Source organism: Suncus etruscus, chromosome 2 (assembly GCF_024139225.1).
Source record: "Suncus etruscus isolate mSunEtr1 chromosome 2, mSunEtr1.pri.cur, whole genome shotgun sequence".
In the NCBI taxonomy this organism is placed as follows: Eukaryota; Metazoa; Chordata; class Mammalia; order Eulipotyphla; family Soricidae; genus Suncus; species Suncus etruscus.
Genome location: NC_064849.1, coordinates 152,847,089 through 152,861,245, shown reverse-complemented (window position 1 = coordinate 152,861,245; position 14,157 = coordinate 152,847,089). Strand labels below are relative to the sequence as shown.

Genomic DNA, 14,157 nt, shown 5'->3' with positions numbered 1-14,157 from the left:
CCCCAAAATAAATAGCAACAAATAGACAAATAACAACAACAGAAGAGCCCAATGGGCCTGATCTGATGGACCTAATATTTTTAATATTAAGGTATAATTTTAAAACTAGAATAAAGGAAAAAATCTGACATAAGGTCTATATAAAATATGTACAAACTATTTTATTTGTATCATAGTTACCAATTCCTTATTGGTGTGTTGACATTGAGTGGAGACATGTGAGTGCATCCACTAATCTATACAAATGTTTTTCCTTATGTTTTAATATAAAGCATCATAGGTTTTACTTGCTATATGTTACAATTAAAAAAATAAGTTGGCAACAAAAAATGAGTTCTATGTGGCAGCAGAGGCTAAGGATTTGGAGCAAGATGGAGATATGGAGCAAAGAAAAAAATAACAAAAGAGCTTCAATAGATGAAAGCTTGAACATGTCATTAATAAATGAAAAAACTTAAAGACACACTTCTTCAAAGCCATGTAGTTCAAAGAAAAGGGGTACAGGGTGAATCATCCTTTAGAGTGAATTTCCATTGGAACAACTGAGAAAGGAGAAGCATTCTGATGATTCACTTAGACCTGCCCTCAACTTTGTTTATTATTTTACTTAATTGTCTTCTTCCAATGATTTCAGGGAAGTGAAATAAGGGTCTCCAATTGATGCTTCACTTCTCATTTGCAGCAAACAAATCACGATTTCACTGATGCTTCTTTGCTTTTCCTAACCAGCAAGATACCAGAATGACTGCAGCACTCCCGAAACTGGATCTCCATGTGATACCTGTTTGGCAAAGAGGCATCACAGGCAAAGGAGTTGTGATAACTGTGCTGGATGATGGCTTAGAGTGGAATCACACAGACATCTATGCCAATTATGTGAGTCTGAGCCTGCCTAGCTGCAACTTGGAGCTTTCTAAGCAGACACAGAAAGTTGATTTTTTTCTTCATTCTTAGAATAATGGAACAAGATTTTTTCTCACTCTTGATATATCCATAAGAGCATTTTTGTAGTAGTGAGCATAACAAAAATTCACTGGAGTTAAGGGGGTAAATAAAGCATGTAGTCAATTATACCAACTGAGTTATTGAAAGTCATTTAGACTCTCTGTCCATCAGCATTTGGGGCACTGGACAATCAAATCAAGCTTGATGCCTGAGATCATTTTCACAGTCTTCTTCACAACACTCTTAGGTTAGAATCTCTGACGCTGAGTTACTAAAACATGAGTCATTCCATGCCAAGCCAAAGTGCAAAATGTGACAGAAAAAGTGAACTAATAATGAGAGAAGAAGCACGTCCAATTCTTACTTGTTTTTAAAGGTTTCTATTCTTTAACTCTTCAGAATAGCTTTATATTTTTAAGATTTACCCTTATCATTATCTCACCTTTGCCATCCATATTGGATGCAATATTATTCAGCTAAGGAGCAAAGAAAATGACAGGAAAGTATTCATACAAAATAAAAAATTTTGAAAGACAATAAAATATGGAGAAATGGCAACAGTGGTTGATAGAATTCCTATGAGGGAGCTAAGTTTAAATAAATAAATCTGCTTGTAAATGATGGCAAATTGTCTTCAATTTTAAGCATACTCTCTTTGAATTACATGTTGTGTTCTTGGGGAGTCTGAAAGAGGTCACTGTGTACCTGCATTACACACCACACTTTTTGTCTCTATACTCAAAAAAGAGTTGAGTATCTTTGGCCCTCTGTTTCCTCACTTGAAAATGAGGTCATTAAACTAAGTAAATTTTTGTTCCTCGGCTTCCAATATATTATGAGTTTCTATGAGCTCTACTGTGTGGTAATATTTAAAGAAAACTATATCTTAGCCTACACTGCTGTATACATCATTTTTGCCTGGTTTATGGGTATAATATGTGATGATCATCTGGCAATGAAAGTAACTGCAGAATTTTGAGCTATCAGTCTAGGCAAGAAGTAATACTGTCAAAAAAGAAACAGTGCTACAATATTTGTAAAATTTTTCTTTATAGGATCCAGAGGCTAGCTATGATTTCAATGATAATGATCATGATCCATTTCCCCGATATGATCCCACAAATGAAAACAAGTGAGTAAATATGGGTTGCTATGTTGGCAAGGGTGGGGAGATATGTTACTTAACATTTTTTTATCTTATTGTAAAAAACATCATAAATATGGTTCACATTTACCTCTCAAAATACTCATATATAAAAATTCTTATCAGTACCATAGTGTCATGTTTTCAAAATTGAAATTTAAAACTGTATATGTTTATATACATAATATGTATAATATGTGCATATCTTGGCTTTTTGAACCATATTTCAATTTAACTATCTTATTTATTTTTATATATTAAATTATTTCCTCCTATTTAGTGTCTATATTTCTTGATAGAATGTTTGGGATAGCCAGAAATTTCAAGTTTAATCTCTCAAATTCTCATTAAAAAATTCTCTTCACATGTATTAACAAATAAACTTGATGCGAGTTTCAAAAAAGTATGGATGGCCAAAGTAACTGATTCCAGCAACTTTCTATGATGGTTAAAATGGCAGTAACCAATTCCCTGGGAGAAAATGACCAAATCATAAGAAAAAAATACCCTGAGACCAGTCTTCAACTCCATTACAGTGTTTGGGGACTTGGGCTAGATTATAATCTTCAAAGTTCTTGCTGAGTTTTCTAAAACTAAAAGGAATGGAGAATATCATCTGATTCCCAAATAACTCATTGTAGCAACCATAGAATAATTCAAAAAACCAAGAGCAAGACCTTAGAAGTCCCAGAGAAACTCAAAATTTAAAATGTTTTAACCCTTTTCCTGGCCTCAAAAAGCTCTTATTTACCCTTGACACATGGCATCTAGTGCCTTACCTATGAAAAATCACCTTTATTCTTTTTTTGTTTTTGTTTTTGGGTCATGCCCAGAAATGCTCAGGGATAATTCTTGGCCCTGGACTGAGGACTCACTTTTGTTTGACTCTGGGGACAATATTAAATGCCACGGATTGAATCCACATTCAACCCACTGTAACATCTTTCTGGTACCCATACTTTTTGTTTGTTTGTGTTTTGGGGTCTTACTGGGGGCATTCAGTGATTATACTTCTGGCTCTATGCTCAGAATTTACTCCTGGCAGGCTCAGTGGACCATATAGGATGCCAAGGATCAAATAAAGGCTGGCCATGTGCAAGGCAAACACCCTACCCACTCTGCTATTGCTCTAGCCCAGGTCCTTATTCTTGATAGCATCTCTCATAGATGGGCAGACTTGCTTCATAATTTGCTCCACTCAGAAGTAATATACACGCAACTTGATCAAAATCAGCATTAGTACTTGCTGTTGGAAGTAGAATGAAAGAGAAAAATCAAGAGAATGCTCCTTGTGGAAACCTCATAAAGTGCTTTCTTTTCTTCTCTGAATGGGTCTCTCCTGGACTATTATCTGATTTGGGTCAATCAAGTTGGTGTACTCTCCAATTTCTCTTGGAACTCTCACTGGCTGGAGCAGTTAATACTTAACTGAAGTTGTTGCTTTGAAATATCTCTCTTCACAAGGCCAGCAAGCCTCAGAAAGGGAGATGGAGGTATCTGGCCTCACATCCAGAATGAACATTTCATTTTTAAGGAGGTGAAGCTGCTTATAGAGGCTTAATATAGTGATTATTTCAGCATTATTGAGTACTTTTCAGTAACAGTCTGGCCAGAAGCACTAGAGAGAGGCTGCCCTTGAGGTGTGGGTATATCTCAGGGCTTATAGCAAAAGTCAGACATGCTCCTTCCCCTATATTTTTTGCTAGTTTTAGGGCCATACCTGATTGCTCAGGGCTTACACCTGGCTCTAAGGTCATCATTTTTGGCTAGGTTTGGGGATCCTATGGTTGCTGGGCATTGAGCCTAGATTGAACACATGCAAGGCAAGCATCCTATCCACTGTACTATTTCTCTGGCCCCAACCCTTTCCTTTGTCTAAGTTAGAACAGAGCTTGATTAGAGAAAAAGAAGATTGGTTTGAGCAGGATACGGTCATTCAGTGCTCTTGGTTAATAGCCTTGGATTTGCTAATATCCAGCACAGAGGGGGACCATGAGGGAATCATTTAACTCTCTTCACTTCTATTTTAAGTAATATAGAAGTTAAGAATTCTTAATTAAAAGGTTAATTAAGAAATTAAGTAATATATAAATATCTTAGAACCATCTCTTAAGTTGAGTGAGATGACACCTATTCCTTCCTTTTTTTATTATAATATAATTTTATTTTGATCATAGTGGCTTACATATTGGTGACAATAATATTTTAGGTACATATTCACATAAAATCAGGAGGGATTCCCATCCATCACCAAATTGTTCTCCCTACCCGTCCATTTTTGTCTTCCCTCCCATTTCTTCTTCCTTCACCCCCCGGGTGGCTAGAATATGTGGTCCCCTCTGTATCTAACTTATTACTTAGTAGTCTTGCACCTGTTTGGTCTTGAGGCCTCCCTTATTTCCCCCTCTAACTGGAGGCAAGACCAGCTATTTCAAGTTATGTGGTTTTGCCTGAAAAAGAAAAAAGTAATAAATTGGGGTAAGAGTCTAATACCCCCAAAATGGGCGGAATCCTTCTAGTGGCTCTCATCATCGATTTGGGAGGTGAAAAGAAAGAGAAGGTGAAACACTCCACCAGTACCAAAAGAAGTGTCAAATATCCAGTGAGGACACCAGCTATATAGATAAGCACCACAAAAAAAGAACAAAAAACAAAACAAAACAAACAAAAAACAAAAACAAACAAACAAACAAAAAACACGCCATGGTCTTGAAATAAGAAACATGGCATAGCACATAACGAAAGAAAAGAAAGGGAGAGAAAAAAATAAGTATAACTGGGGACAACAATTTCAATAATCACACCCAAACAGAGAAATCGACCAAAATAGATAGGTAAATAAAAATAATAAAAATAATAATAATAATAATAATAATAATAAATGAAGGTAAAAAAAATATATATATATAAAAATAACCAAGGTTTTGTTCTTTTTGTATTTTTGTTTTTTCCCTCCTGCCCTAGCACAGTAAATATTGGGGTCATTCGAAAAGGAATTCACTTGTCCTAAGAAATATGGGGTTTCTCCGTCCTTGGAGTATACTGTCATGGGATCAACTCTAGGCTTTGCTCAGGATCATTTACTCTCCCGGTGGTGTTTTTGTGGTGTTTGGAAGACTTCTGCTCTGTCCAGGGTGATACAATCAGAGCTCTGTGTTTAGAGGTCTCAGAATCTGCACAGATCCTGAGATGGGATTAATGATGAAGTCAGTCTTTGTGGTTCTAGAGGTTCTGTTCCCTCAGTGTCATTTTAATCCATCTTCTGTGGTTGGTGATCTTGGTCTTTGCACTGAGCCTAGGATGGCACCTAGGATAGCGTCTTTCTTTGTGCTTCCAGAAGCTCAATTCCGTTACAATTGTCTCTGCAGGACCTTTGGGACTGGGGATCATGCTTATTGTGCAGGTCATAGTTCAAACCCTAAACTAGGGCTTTTTTATTGGTCCCAAGATGTGTACAGTCTGGCCGTGGTTCTATCAGCCAGTCATCTGTAAATCGCGATCTTGGCTTTTGGACCTACCAAAGGGTGCCAAGTCTTCTGGTTTTGTCTTGTCGTTAGGTGGTAAGGTAGGCTAATCAGCTCTAAGGTCAAGTTGTTCACATTTTCCTCGTTGTCAGGATATCATGTTAGAGCTGGCCCTTGTTGTTGACCCCACAGTATTAAGGCTGTCCTGGATGGGATTTGTTTCCTGCAGCTGTGTGAAGAGCTGTGCCGTTTCTATGTCTGGGATCCAGGGTTCAAGGCTGGATGAATGGTATCTAATCACCTGAGGTCTAAGTTGATTCCACATGACATATTTTCCAGGTAGGAGATATCCCTGTATTATTAACAACTGTGAGTTCCTATCTCTATTAGATAAGAGCTCTTTTCTATATGTAAGATTTCCCCTTTATTTAGTGTGCCTTTGCAGGGAGAAATGGTGCTACATTATATTGTCGGTGTATTTGGGGGTGGACAGAGGGGATAACAGAAACAGGTCACATCCTCAAAAACGATAAAAAATAAAAAAAAATGAAATAAAATAAAATAAAATAAAAATAAAATAAATAAAAAAAAGAAAGGGAATGACAATGTATATGCTCACAAATGTATATGTAGGACAGGCATTTGAAAAAATAAATTAAAAAAAATAAATAAATAAAAGAAAAAGAAATAAAATGAGTTAGCGAAGCTTTTAAAGGACCAAAGTGGTGCAAAAAACTACCTTACATTTGGGGGAAAGCCGGTAAAGATGTGGTGTATTACAGGTCTTATGCCTATGTTGGAAGTACAGTTTTTCCCATTGCCTTTTGGGTTTTTCTTGTGGTGTGTGGGTTCCCAGGCATCTTTCTATCCCACCCCCTGGCCTTCTTCAGTTTGGTAAAAATTTGTGGTAGGGAGGTCTTGGAAGAATTCTTGTATTGGGGATATTTTTGGACCTAGGCCCGGTTTCAAGAAAGAGTCCACGTTAGGGGGAGTTGGTAGGGAGGGCCGCGCAGCATGAGTCCGCAGGGGAGTTGGCTGTCTTTTCTTGCAGGAGACTAGGTGTGGGTTTGACTGGGTGTCCCCTCGCCTGGGTGCTGGGTACTGGTTCGTTGGGTAGGAGGTCGATCTTGATGCCTAATAGATTAAGGACTGAGGGTGAAGAGTTTTAATATGGTGGGAGATCTGGATGGGATTGAGGGGTGAAGGGATAGTTAGATTTCCGGAGGGGAGAAAGGGGAAGGTATGTGGGAGGGGTATGAAGGGAGAGAAAAGAAAAAATACCTTATAAAGAAAGGGAGAAGAGAATGGGAAAAAAAGTAAAGAGAAGAATAGAAAAGAGAGAAATGAAGAAAGAAAAAAAAGAAAAGAAAAAAGAGAAAAAAAAAAGAAAAAAGTAGTGAGAAGAGAAGAGAAAATAGCAAGGGAATGCTGGATTGGTTGATTGTGTTCGATGAATAGAGTCTGTAGTTTAAGTCCATACGTCGTAGTTACTGCCTCGGTGATCTGGCTGGTCACGTGCTTCAATTCCTAAAAGAAGGTATAACCTAGAGATAAAGTGTATGTTAAAGATTTTTCTCGCAGCTATCTCGTAGTGCAAGCAAGGTATGGTATCTCGTGTAGTATCTTGAGTTGCCACCTTAGTTTGTCCGCCCTTTGTATCCAAGGGTGCCTGTGGACAGAAAAGCTGAGAGGTTATTTAAAATATAGTAAGATAAAGGCATTAAAACATAGTGTTAATGTATGTTTCCATTGCAGTCAGTGATTTCCCGTGGTGTTCTATACTTGTGTTCTTGTATACGATCTCTAAGGGATTATTGTGGGCCTTTGTTGTAGAAGCCTGATTACATACCTGTTCTCTCTATGCTGCTGTCTCTGTTGTTGCTGTTTTCTTTGTGGTATACTGTGTAGTCAAGAGTTTGCGTTGTTCCTTTTTCATGTATTTTGGACACTGCTGCCAAGTATATGTTGACTATTACAGTGCTCAGAGTTTCTACCCTGTTAAACCCTGTTATTTGATTGTTAGGTATTAGTTGTGTATAAAATATATGTTCTAGGTGCTTCAGAATAGTGCTACCATTCTGTGTTTATCTTTTGTCTTCTGACTTACTTCGTTTAACATAACATGATCTAGGTCCATCCACGTTGCTGCAAAGTCTGTGATTGTATCATTTCTGACTGCCATGTAATATTCCATTGTGTATATGTACCACATCTTAATGATCCATTCATCTGTTGTTGGACATCGAGGTTGGTTCCAAGATTTGGCTATTATACTGATTGCTGCGATAAATAGTGGGGTGCATATGTATTTTGGGATGAATATCCTTCCAACTTGGGGGTATATGCCTAGGAGGGCAATTGCTGGGTCAAATGGCAGCTCAATTCTGAGTTCTTTGAGCACTCTCCAGACTTTTCTCCATAGATGTTGGACTAGGGGGCATTCCCACCAGCAGTGGATGAGAGTTCCTTTCATACCGCATCCCCGCCAACAAAGGTTGTTTCCATTATTTTTTATGTGAGCCAACCTCACTGGTGTAAGGTGGTATTTCATTGTTGTCTTGATTTGGATCTCCCTGATGATGAGTGAAGGTGAGCATGTTTTCATGTGTTTGTTGGCCATCCTTCTGTCTTCCTCAGAGAAGTGTCTATTCATTTCATCTTCCCATTTTTTATGGCTTTATTTGGTTTTGGGGGGCTCAGCTTTCTGAGTGCTTTGTATGTTCTAGATATCAGCCCTTTATCTGATATGTCGAGTGAAAAGATTTTTTCCCATTTTGTTAACTGTCTTCTTGCATTAAGTAGGGTTTCTTTCGCCATGCAGAAGCTTTTTAGTTTGATGTAGTCCCATTTGTTTATATTTGCTGTTAACGTTCTTGCCATTGGTGCTCCCTTCTCAAAGACCTTTTTGATATATAGGTCTTCGAGTGTTCTGCCTATTTTATTCTCGATAAACTTTATAGATTCAGGTCTGATTTCAAGGTCTTTGATCCATTTTGAGTTGAGTTTTGTATAAGGGGTGAGGTATGGGTCAATCTTCATTTTCGTACATGTGGTTTTCCAATTGTACCAACACTATTTGTTGAATAGACTTCCTTTGTTCCATTTCAGGTTCTTGCCTCTTTTATCAAATATTAGTTGGCTGTATATCTTGGGGTTTATGTCTGGGAATTCTGTTCTGACCCACTGGTCTGAGGTCCTGTCTCTGTTCCAGTACCATGCTGTTTTGATTACTATGGCTCTATAGTATAGTTTCAAGTTAGGTAAGGAGATGCCTCCCAGCTTTTTGTTTTTCAGTATGTGTTTGGCTATCCTGGGTCTTTTGTGGTTCCAAATAAATTTTGTGATTGATTGTTCTATTTCATTAAAGAATGGTGTCTGGATTTGGATAGGGATTGCATTAAATCTATATAGTAGTTTGGGTAGGATAGTCATTTTGACTATGTTAATTCTACCTATCCATGAGCATGGGATGTTCTTCCATTTCTTTAGGTCATCTTCAATTTCTTTCTGAAGCGTTTTGAAGTTTCCCTGGTATAGGTCTTTCACTTCCCTCGTACGGTTGATTCCTAGGTACCTGATATTTTTTGATACTATTTTAAATGGTATTGTATTTTTAATCTCTCTCTCCTCAACTTCGTTGTTTGTATATAGAAATGCTACTGTCTTTTGTGTATTGACTTTGTATCCAGCCACTTTGCTGTAGTGGTTAATTGTTTCTAGGAGTTTTACTGTGGACTCTTTAGGATTTTCGATGTATATCATCATATCATCTGCAAATAGAGATAGTTTGTGTTCCTCTTTCCCAATTTGGATTCCTTTGATTCCCTTCTCTTGTCGGATTGCTCTTGCTAGGACTTCTAAGGTTATATTGAATAATAGTGGAGAGAGTGGACAGCCTTGCCTAGTTCCTGACCTTAGTGGGAATGCTTCTAGTTTCTCGCCATTAAGTATAATGTTGGCTGTAGGCTTTTCATAGATAGCTGTAACTATCTTGAGGAAGGTTCCTTCTAACCCTATTTTGCTGAGTGTCTTTAACATGAAAGGCTGTTGGATTTTGTCAAACGCCTTCTCTGCATCGATTGATATGATCATGTGGTTTTTGTTTTTCTTGTTGGTGATGTGATGTATAATGTTGATTGATTTGCGTATGTTGAACCAACCTTGCATTCCTGGTATAAAACCCACTTGGTCATGATGTATGATCTTTTTGATGAAGTGCTGGATTCGGTTTGCTAAGATTTTGTTGAGTATCTTTGCATCTATGTTCATTAGTGAGATTGGTCTGTAGTTTTCTTTCTTGGTGGTGTCTTTGCCTTCTTTGGGAATGAGTGTGATATTTGCCTCATAGAAGGAGTTAGGGAGGATTCCTGTTTTTTCTATGGTTTGGAAGAGCCTATGGAAAAGTGGCAGTAAGTCTTCTCGGAATGTTTGGTAGAATTCACCTGTAAATCCATCTGGTCCTGGGCTTTTGTTCTTAGGGAGTTTTTTAATTACATCTTCAATTTCCTCTGAGGTGATTGGTCTGTTTAGGCTTTCTAGGTCTTCCTTGTCCAGTCTCGGAAGAGGGTTTTTCTCCAAGAATCTGTCGATTTCTCCTGAGTTCTCTATCCTAGCTGAGTATAGTTGTTCATAATATGATCTTATGATATGTTGTATTTCTTGGGGTTCTGTTGTAATATCTCCCCTTTCATTTGTGATCCTATTGATTTGGCTGTTTTCCCTCTTTTTTTTGGTGAGTTTTGCTAGGGGTTTGTCTATCTTGTTTATTTTTTCAAAAAACCAACTCCTGGTCTCATTGATTTTTTGTATTGTTTTCTTGGTTTCTATGTTGTTTATTTCTGCTCTGGTTTTTATTATTTCTTGCCTTCTGGTTGTGGTTGGATTTCTCTGTTGCTGTTGTTCCAATTCTTTGAGGTGATCTTTTAAACTGTTGGTTTTGTTATTTTCCTGTTTCTTGATATAGGCCTGTATTGCTATGAGTTTTCCCCTAATTACTGCTTTTGCTGTGTCCCACAAATTTTGACATGTTGTCTCTTCATTATCATTTGTCTCAAGGAATCTTTTTATTTCTTCCTTGAGTTGTTCTTTGATCCAGCTGTTGTTGAGCAGCATGTTGTTTAATCTCCAGGTATTAGTTTTTCTCCATTGCTTCTTCTTGATGTCAATTTTGATCTCTGTTGCATAGTGATCTGAGAGGGTACTTCTAATGATCCTTACCTTTGTGGTCTTATATAGGTTGGCTTTGTATCCTAGGACATGGTCTATTCTGGAGAAGGTTCCATGTGGGCTTGAGAAGAATGTGTATTCTGCTTTTTGGGGATAGAGGGCTCTATATAAGTCTATTAGCCCCAAATCTTCTAATTTTTCATTTGGAGCTCTTATTTCTTTGCTATTTTTCTGTTTGGTGAATCTGTCCAGTGGTGAAAGTGGAGTATTGGGGTCCCCTACTATTATCACATTTCCCTTCATGTGTTTCTCCAGGTTTACGAGCAGTTGCCTCACATATTTTGCTGACTCTAGATTAGGTGCATAGATATTGACCAGGGTTAGTGTTTCTTGATCCAATGTTCCCCTGATCAGTAAGTAGTGACCCTCTTTGTCTCTGATCACTTTCTTGAGGTTGAATGCAATTTGGTCTGATATAAGAATGGCTGTCCCTGCTCTTTTTTGTTTTCCATTGGCCTGAATAATTACTTTCCATCCTTTTATTCTAAGCCTATGCTTATCCTGTAGCTGTAGGTGTGTTTCTTGCAGACAGCAGAAGTCCGGTTTATTTTTCCTAATCCAGTTCTCTACTATGCATCTTTTAATTGGAGAGTTTAGGCCATTAACATTTAGGGAGATTATTGAGAGAGAGGACTGTTGTGCAGTTGTGTTGTGTAGGGTGGCTTTTGTTACAATCGGGGGTTTGGATTGTGTAATTCATCTCTGAGTAGGTCGTTTAGGATCGGTTTTGTTTGCACAAATAGCTCTAGTTCGGTCTTGTTTGAAAATGTTTTTAGTCTGTTCTCCCATATGAATGATAGTTTTGCTGGATATTGGACTCTAGGTTGGAAGTTTCTTTCATTCAGTCGTTTAAATATGTCATTCCACTGTCTTCTAGCTTGAATTATTTCGACTGGCAGATCTGGTTTGATTCTTATGTCCCTACCTTTGTACTTGAGGTTTTTTTTCTCTCTTATTGCCTTAAGAAGTTCCTCTTTCTCTTTGTTTTTAGCCATTTGGATTACTATATGTCTTGGTGTTGGTTTATTGGGGTCTATTTTATTAGGGACCCTCTTGATTTCCTGGATTTGCCCTGAAGTTTCATTCCAGAGGGTGGGAAAGTTCTCTGCTATTATCTCTCTGACTACTTGTTCTTCCCCTTTCCCTATTTCCTCCCCTTCTGGTATACCCATGATTCTTAGATTGTTTCTTTTGTCCTTGTTCATTAGGTACTAGACTTTTCCTTCCAGTGCTTTGCCTTTTATTTCTTTGTTGGTTTCTTGGTCATTTTTTGTTTGCAGTTTTCCTTCGAGTTCTTCAATGTGTTTCTCCAACTCTGTGTTTCTGCTAGTAAGGCTTGTTATTTTGTCTGTTAATTCCTTCACTTCTTTTTGAATAGACTCTCTCATACTCTTTTACATTTCTTCTTTAATTTGGCTAATTTGTTCCTCGATAGATATCTTATACTCGGTAGCTAAGGTTTCTCTCATTGCTTTTATTGATTCTTGCATTTCCTTCCTCATTGCTGCTTTTAGGTCAACTTCCCATGAATCTGTGCATTTTGGCGGGCTTGGAAACTTGTTAGGGTTTGTCTCCGTATCTTCAGAACTTAGGGTTCTCTTTGATTTACCCATATTTCTTTGTGTTTAATGGTGTGCTTTGGAGTACTGTTCCTTCCAATTTCAGCCTGTTTTGATCCCCTGTGGTGTGGGAATGGGTCCCCTCCCTGAGGGTGGATCTAGGGGTACTGTTGGGTGGGTTTGCTGCGGTTTGGCTCCTCTTGTGCTCTTTCTGTGGCCTAACCCGACGGGGGATGGGGCGTGGAGGGTGTTTGCCCAGTCGGCGTGTGTGGGCGGGGCTTCCCTACCTTTCCTGGGGCAAGTGAAACCCAGCCGGACTGGCTGCAGTTTTCGCGGCCCTTCCCGGAGCAAGAGAGACCCAGCTGGAGCCGGCGGCCGTTCGCGCGCTCAGCGTGTGTGGGCGGGGCTTCCCTACCTTTCCTGGGGCAAGTGAAACCCAGCCAGACTGGCTGCGGTTCGCGCAGCCCTTCCCGGAGCAAGAGAGACCCAGCTGGAGCCGGCGGCTGTTCGCGCGCTCAGCCCACCTATTCCTTCTTAAGGAACTTTCTTTGAAGAATTTCAAAAGGAGATTCTTAAGGAAATGTGCAGTAAACTTTTGGAAAAAGAAGCACTACACTTAGAATAAAGTAAAAGTGTTAACTCTCATTTTTGGCCCGAGACTAAGAGAGAATTCTCTCAGTCACATGGATGGAGCTGAGAATAGTGTAAACTGAGGGTTTCAGCCTCCTTCCTGGGCAGTGAGCCCTGGTTCAGTTCCATATGATGATAGCTTGTGTGCATAACTGGAAATTCCTGTTGAAAAAGTGACAATGACATGCAAACTATTTAAATCTGCAAAGCAGTGAACATAAGAGAACGAGTTCATGGATTACTGGCTTATAAATAAAATTTATTTGACCAGGAAGATGATTATAAGAGCTGAAGAAGCACATACCTGAGTCAATTTCTAGCACTGACTGGTCCCAGAGTACTGACAGGAATGACCTCTGAATCCTATGCCAGGAAGTAGCACCCTAGAACTGCCTGGTCAAACTATTAAAAATAAAGTGAAAAGCATGATTTGTTGTATGTTGTTTTTAAAATATAATATTATAAAATGAATATTTTATTCAGGTGCACCATGTAGTAAGTGAACCAACAGAAAAATACATTTACATGGAGCAGAAGGAAATTTTTGTGGATCTGTATCAGTCTGTAGATGAACTGTAAACTACTACCGTTCTAGAGTTTCTCTTATGAGAAGAGGAATCTAGATCTTCCTCTTACCTTGCCAAACAAGAAGAAATTTCCTTTTACAGTATTTAAGTGAGCACACTACTCCTAACTCACTGAATTCCTGGAGCCCAAGGCAGCAGCACATGTAAAGGATCTGTGTCTGAAAACTGAACTTAGAGTAGAGCCTGCACCAGCCCTTCCATGAGAATATGGCCAGTGTGGTATAGATAAGCAGTAAAGAGCAGAGCCTTGGTGCCAGATCGAGTTTGAGCTCTACCACTTAACAGTTGAGTAATCTTAAACCAATTACTGAATTCTTTGTGTTTAGGCTTTATCAGCTATTAAAGATGGGTAAAAACAGTATGTGAGGATTATATATGTTTCCAAATGAAATTGGCTTGGATACTATCTGATACATAAAAGAGTTCAGTGCCTACTTCAATGGTATTTGTTCATGGCATGCACTAATGACAATAATCAATCATGTCCTCTTATTTAACACTTAAGGTGGACCAGGCATTCTTAACCTTTTTCACCAATGACCACTTTTGTTTATGAGTGAAAATACTTTGCATTCATAATGTGTTTGGTTTTGAACTAAGAT

At 38.5% G+C, this 14,157-nt stretch overlaps 1 protein-coding gene across 1 annotated transcript in view; it reads left to right on the top strand.

Annotated features, from left to right (window-relative positions):
* Window positions 1-14,157, top strand: part of PCSK1 (proprotein convertase subtilisin/kexin type 1) — a 62,234-nt gene that overhangs the window by 9,889 nt on the left and 38,188 nt on the right. Inside the window, exons 4-5 of the mRNA XM_049769127.1 lie at window positions 730-876; window positions 2,001-2,077. Coding sequence (XP_049625084.1) covers window positions 730-876; window positions 2,001-2,077 — 224 coding nt within the window. The remainder of the gene's footprint in view (window positions 1-729; window positions 877-2,000; window positions 2,078-14,157) is intronic.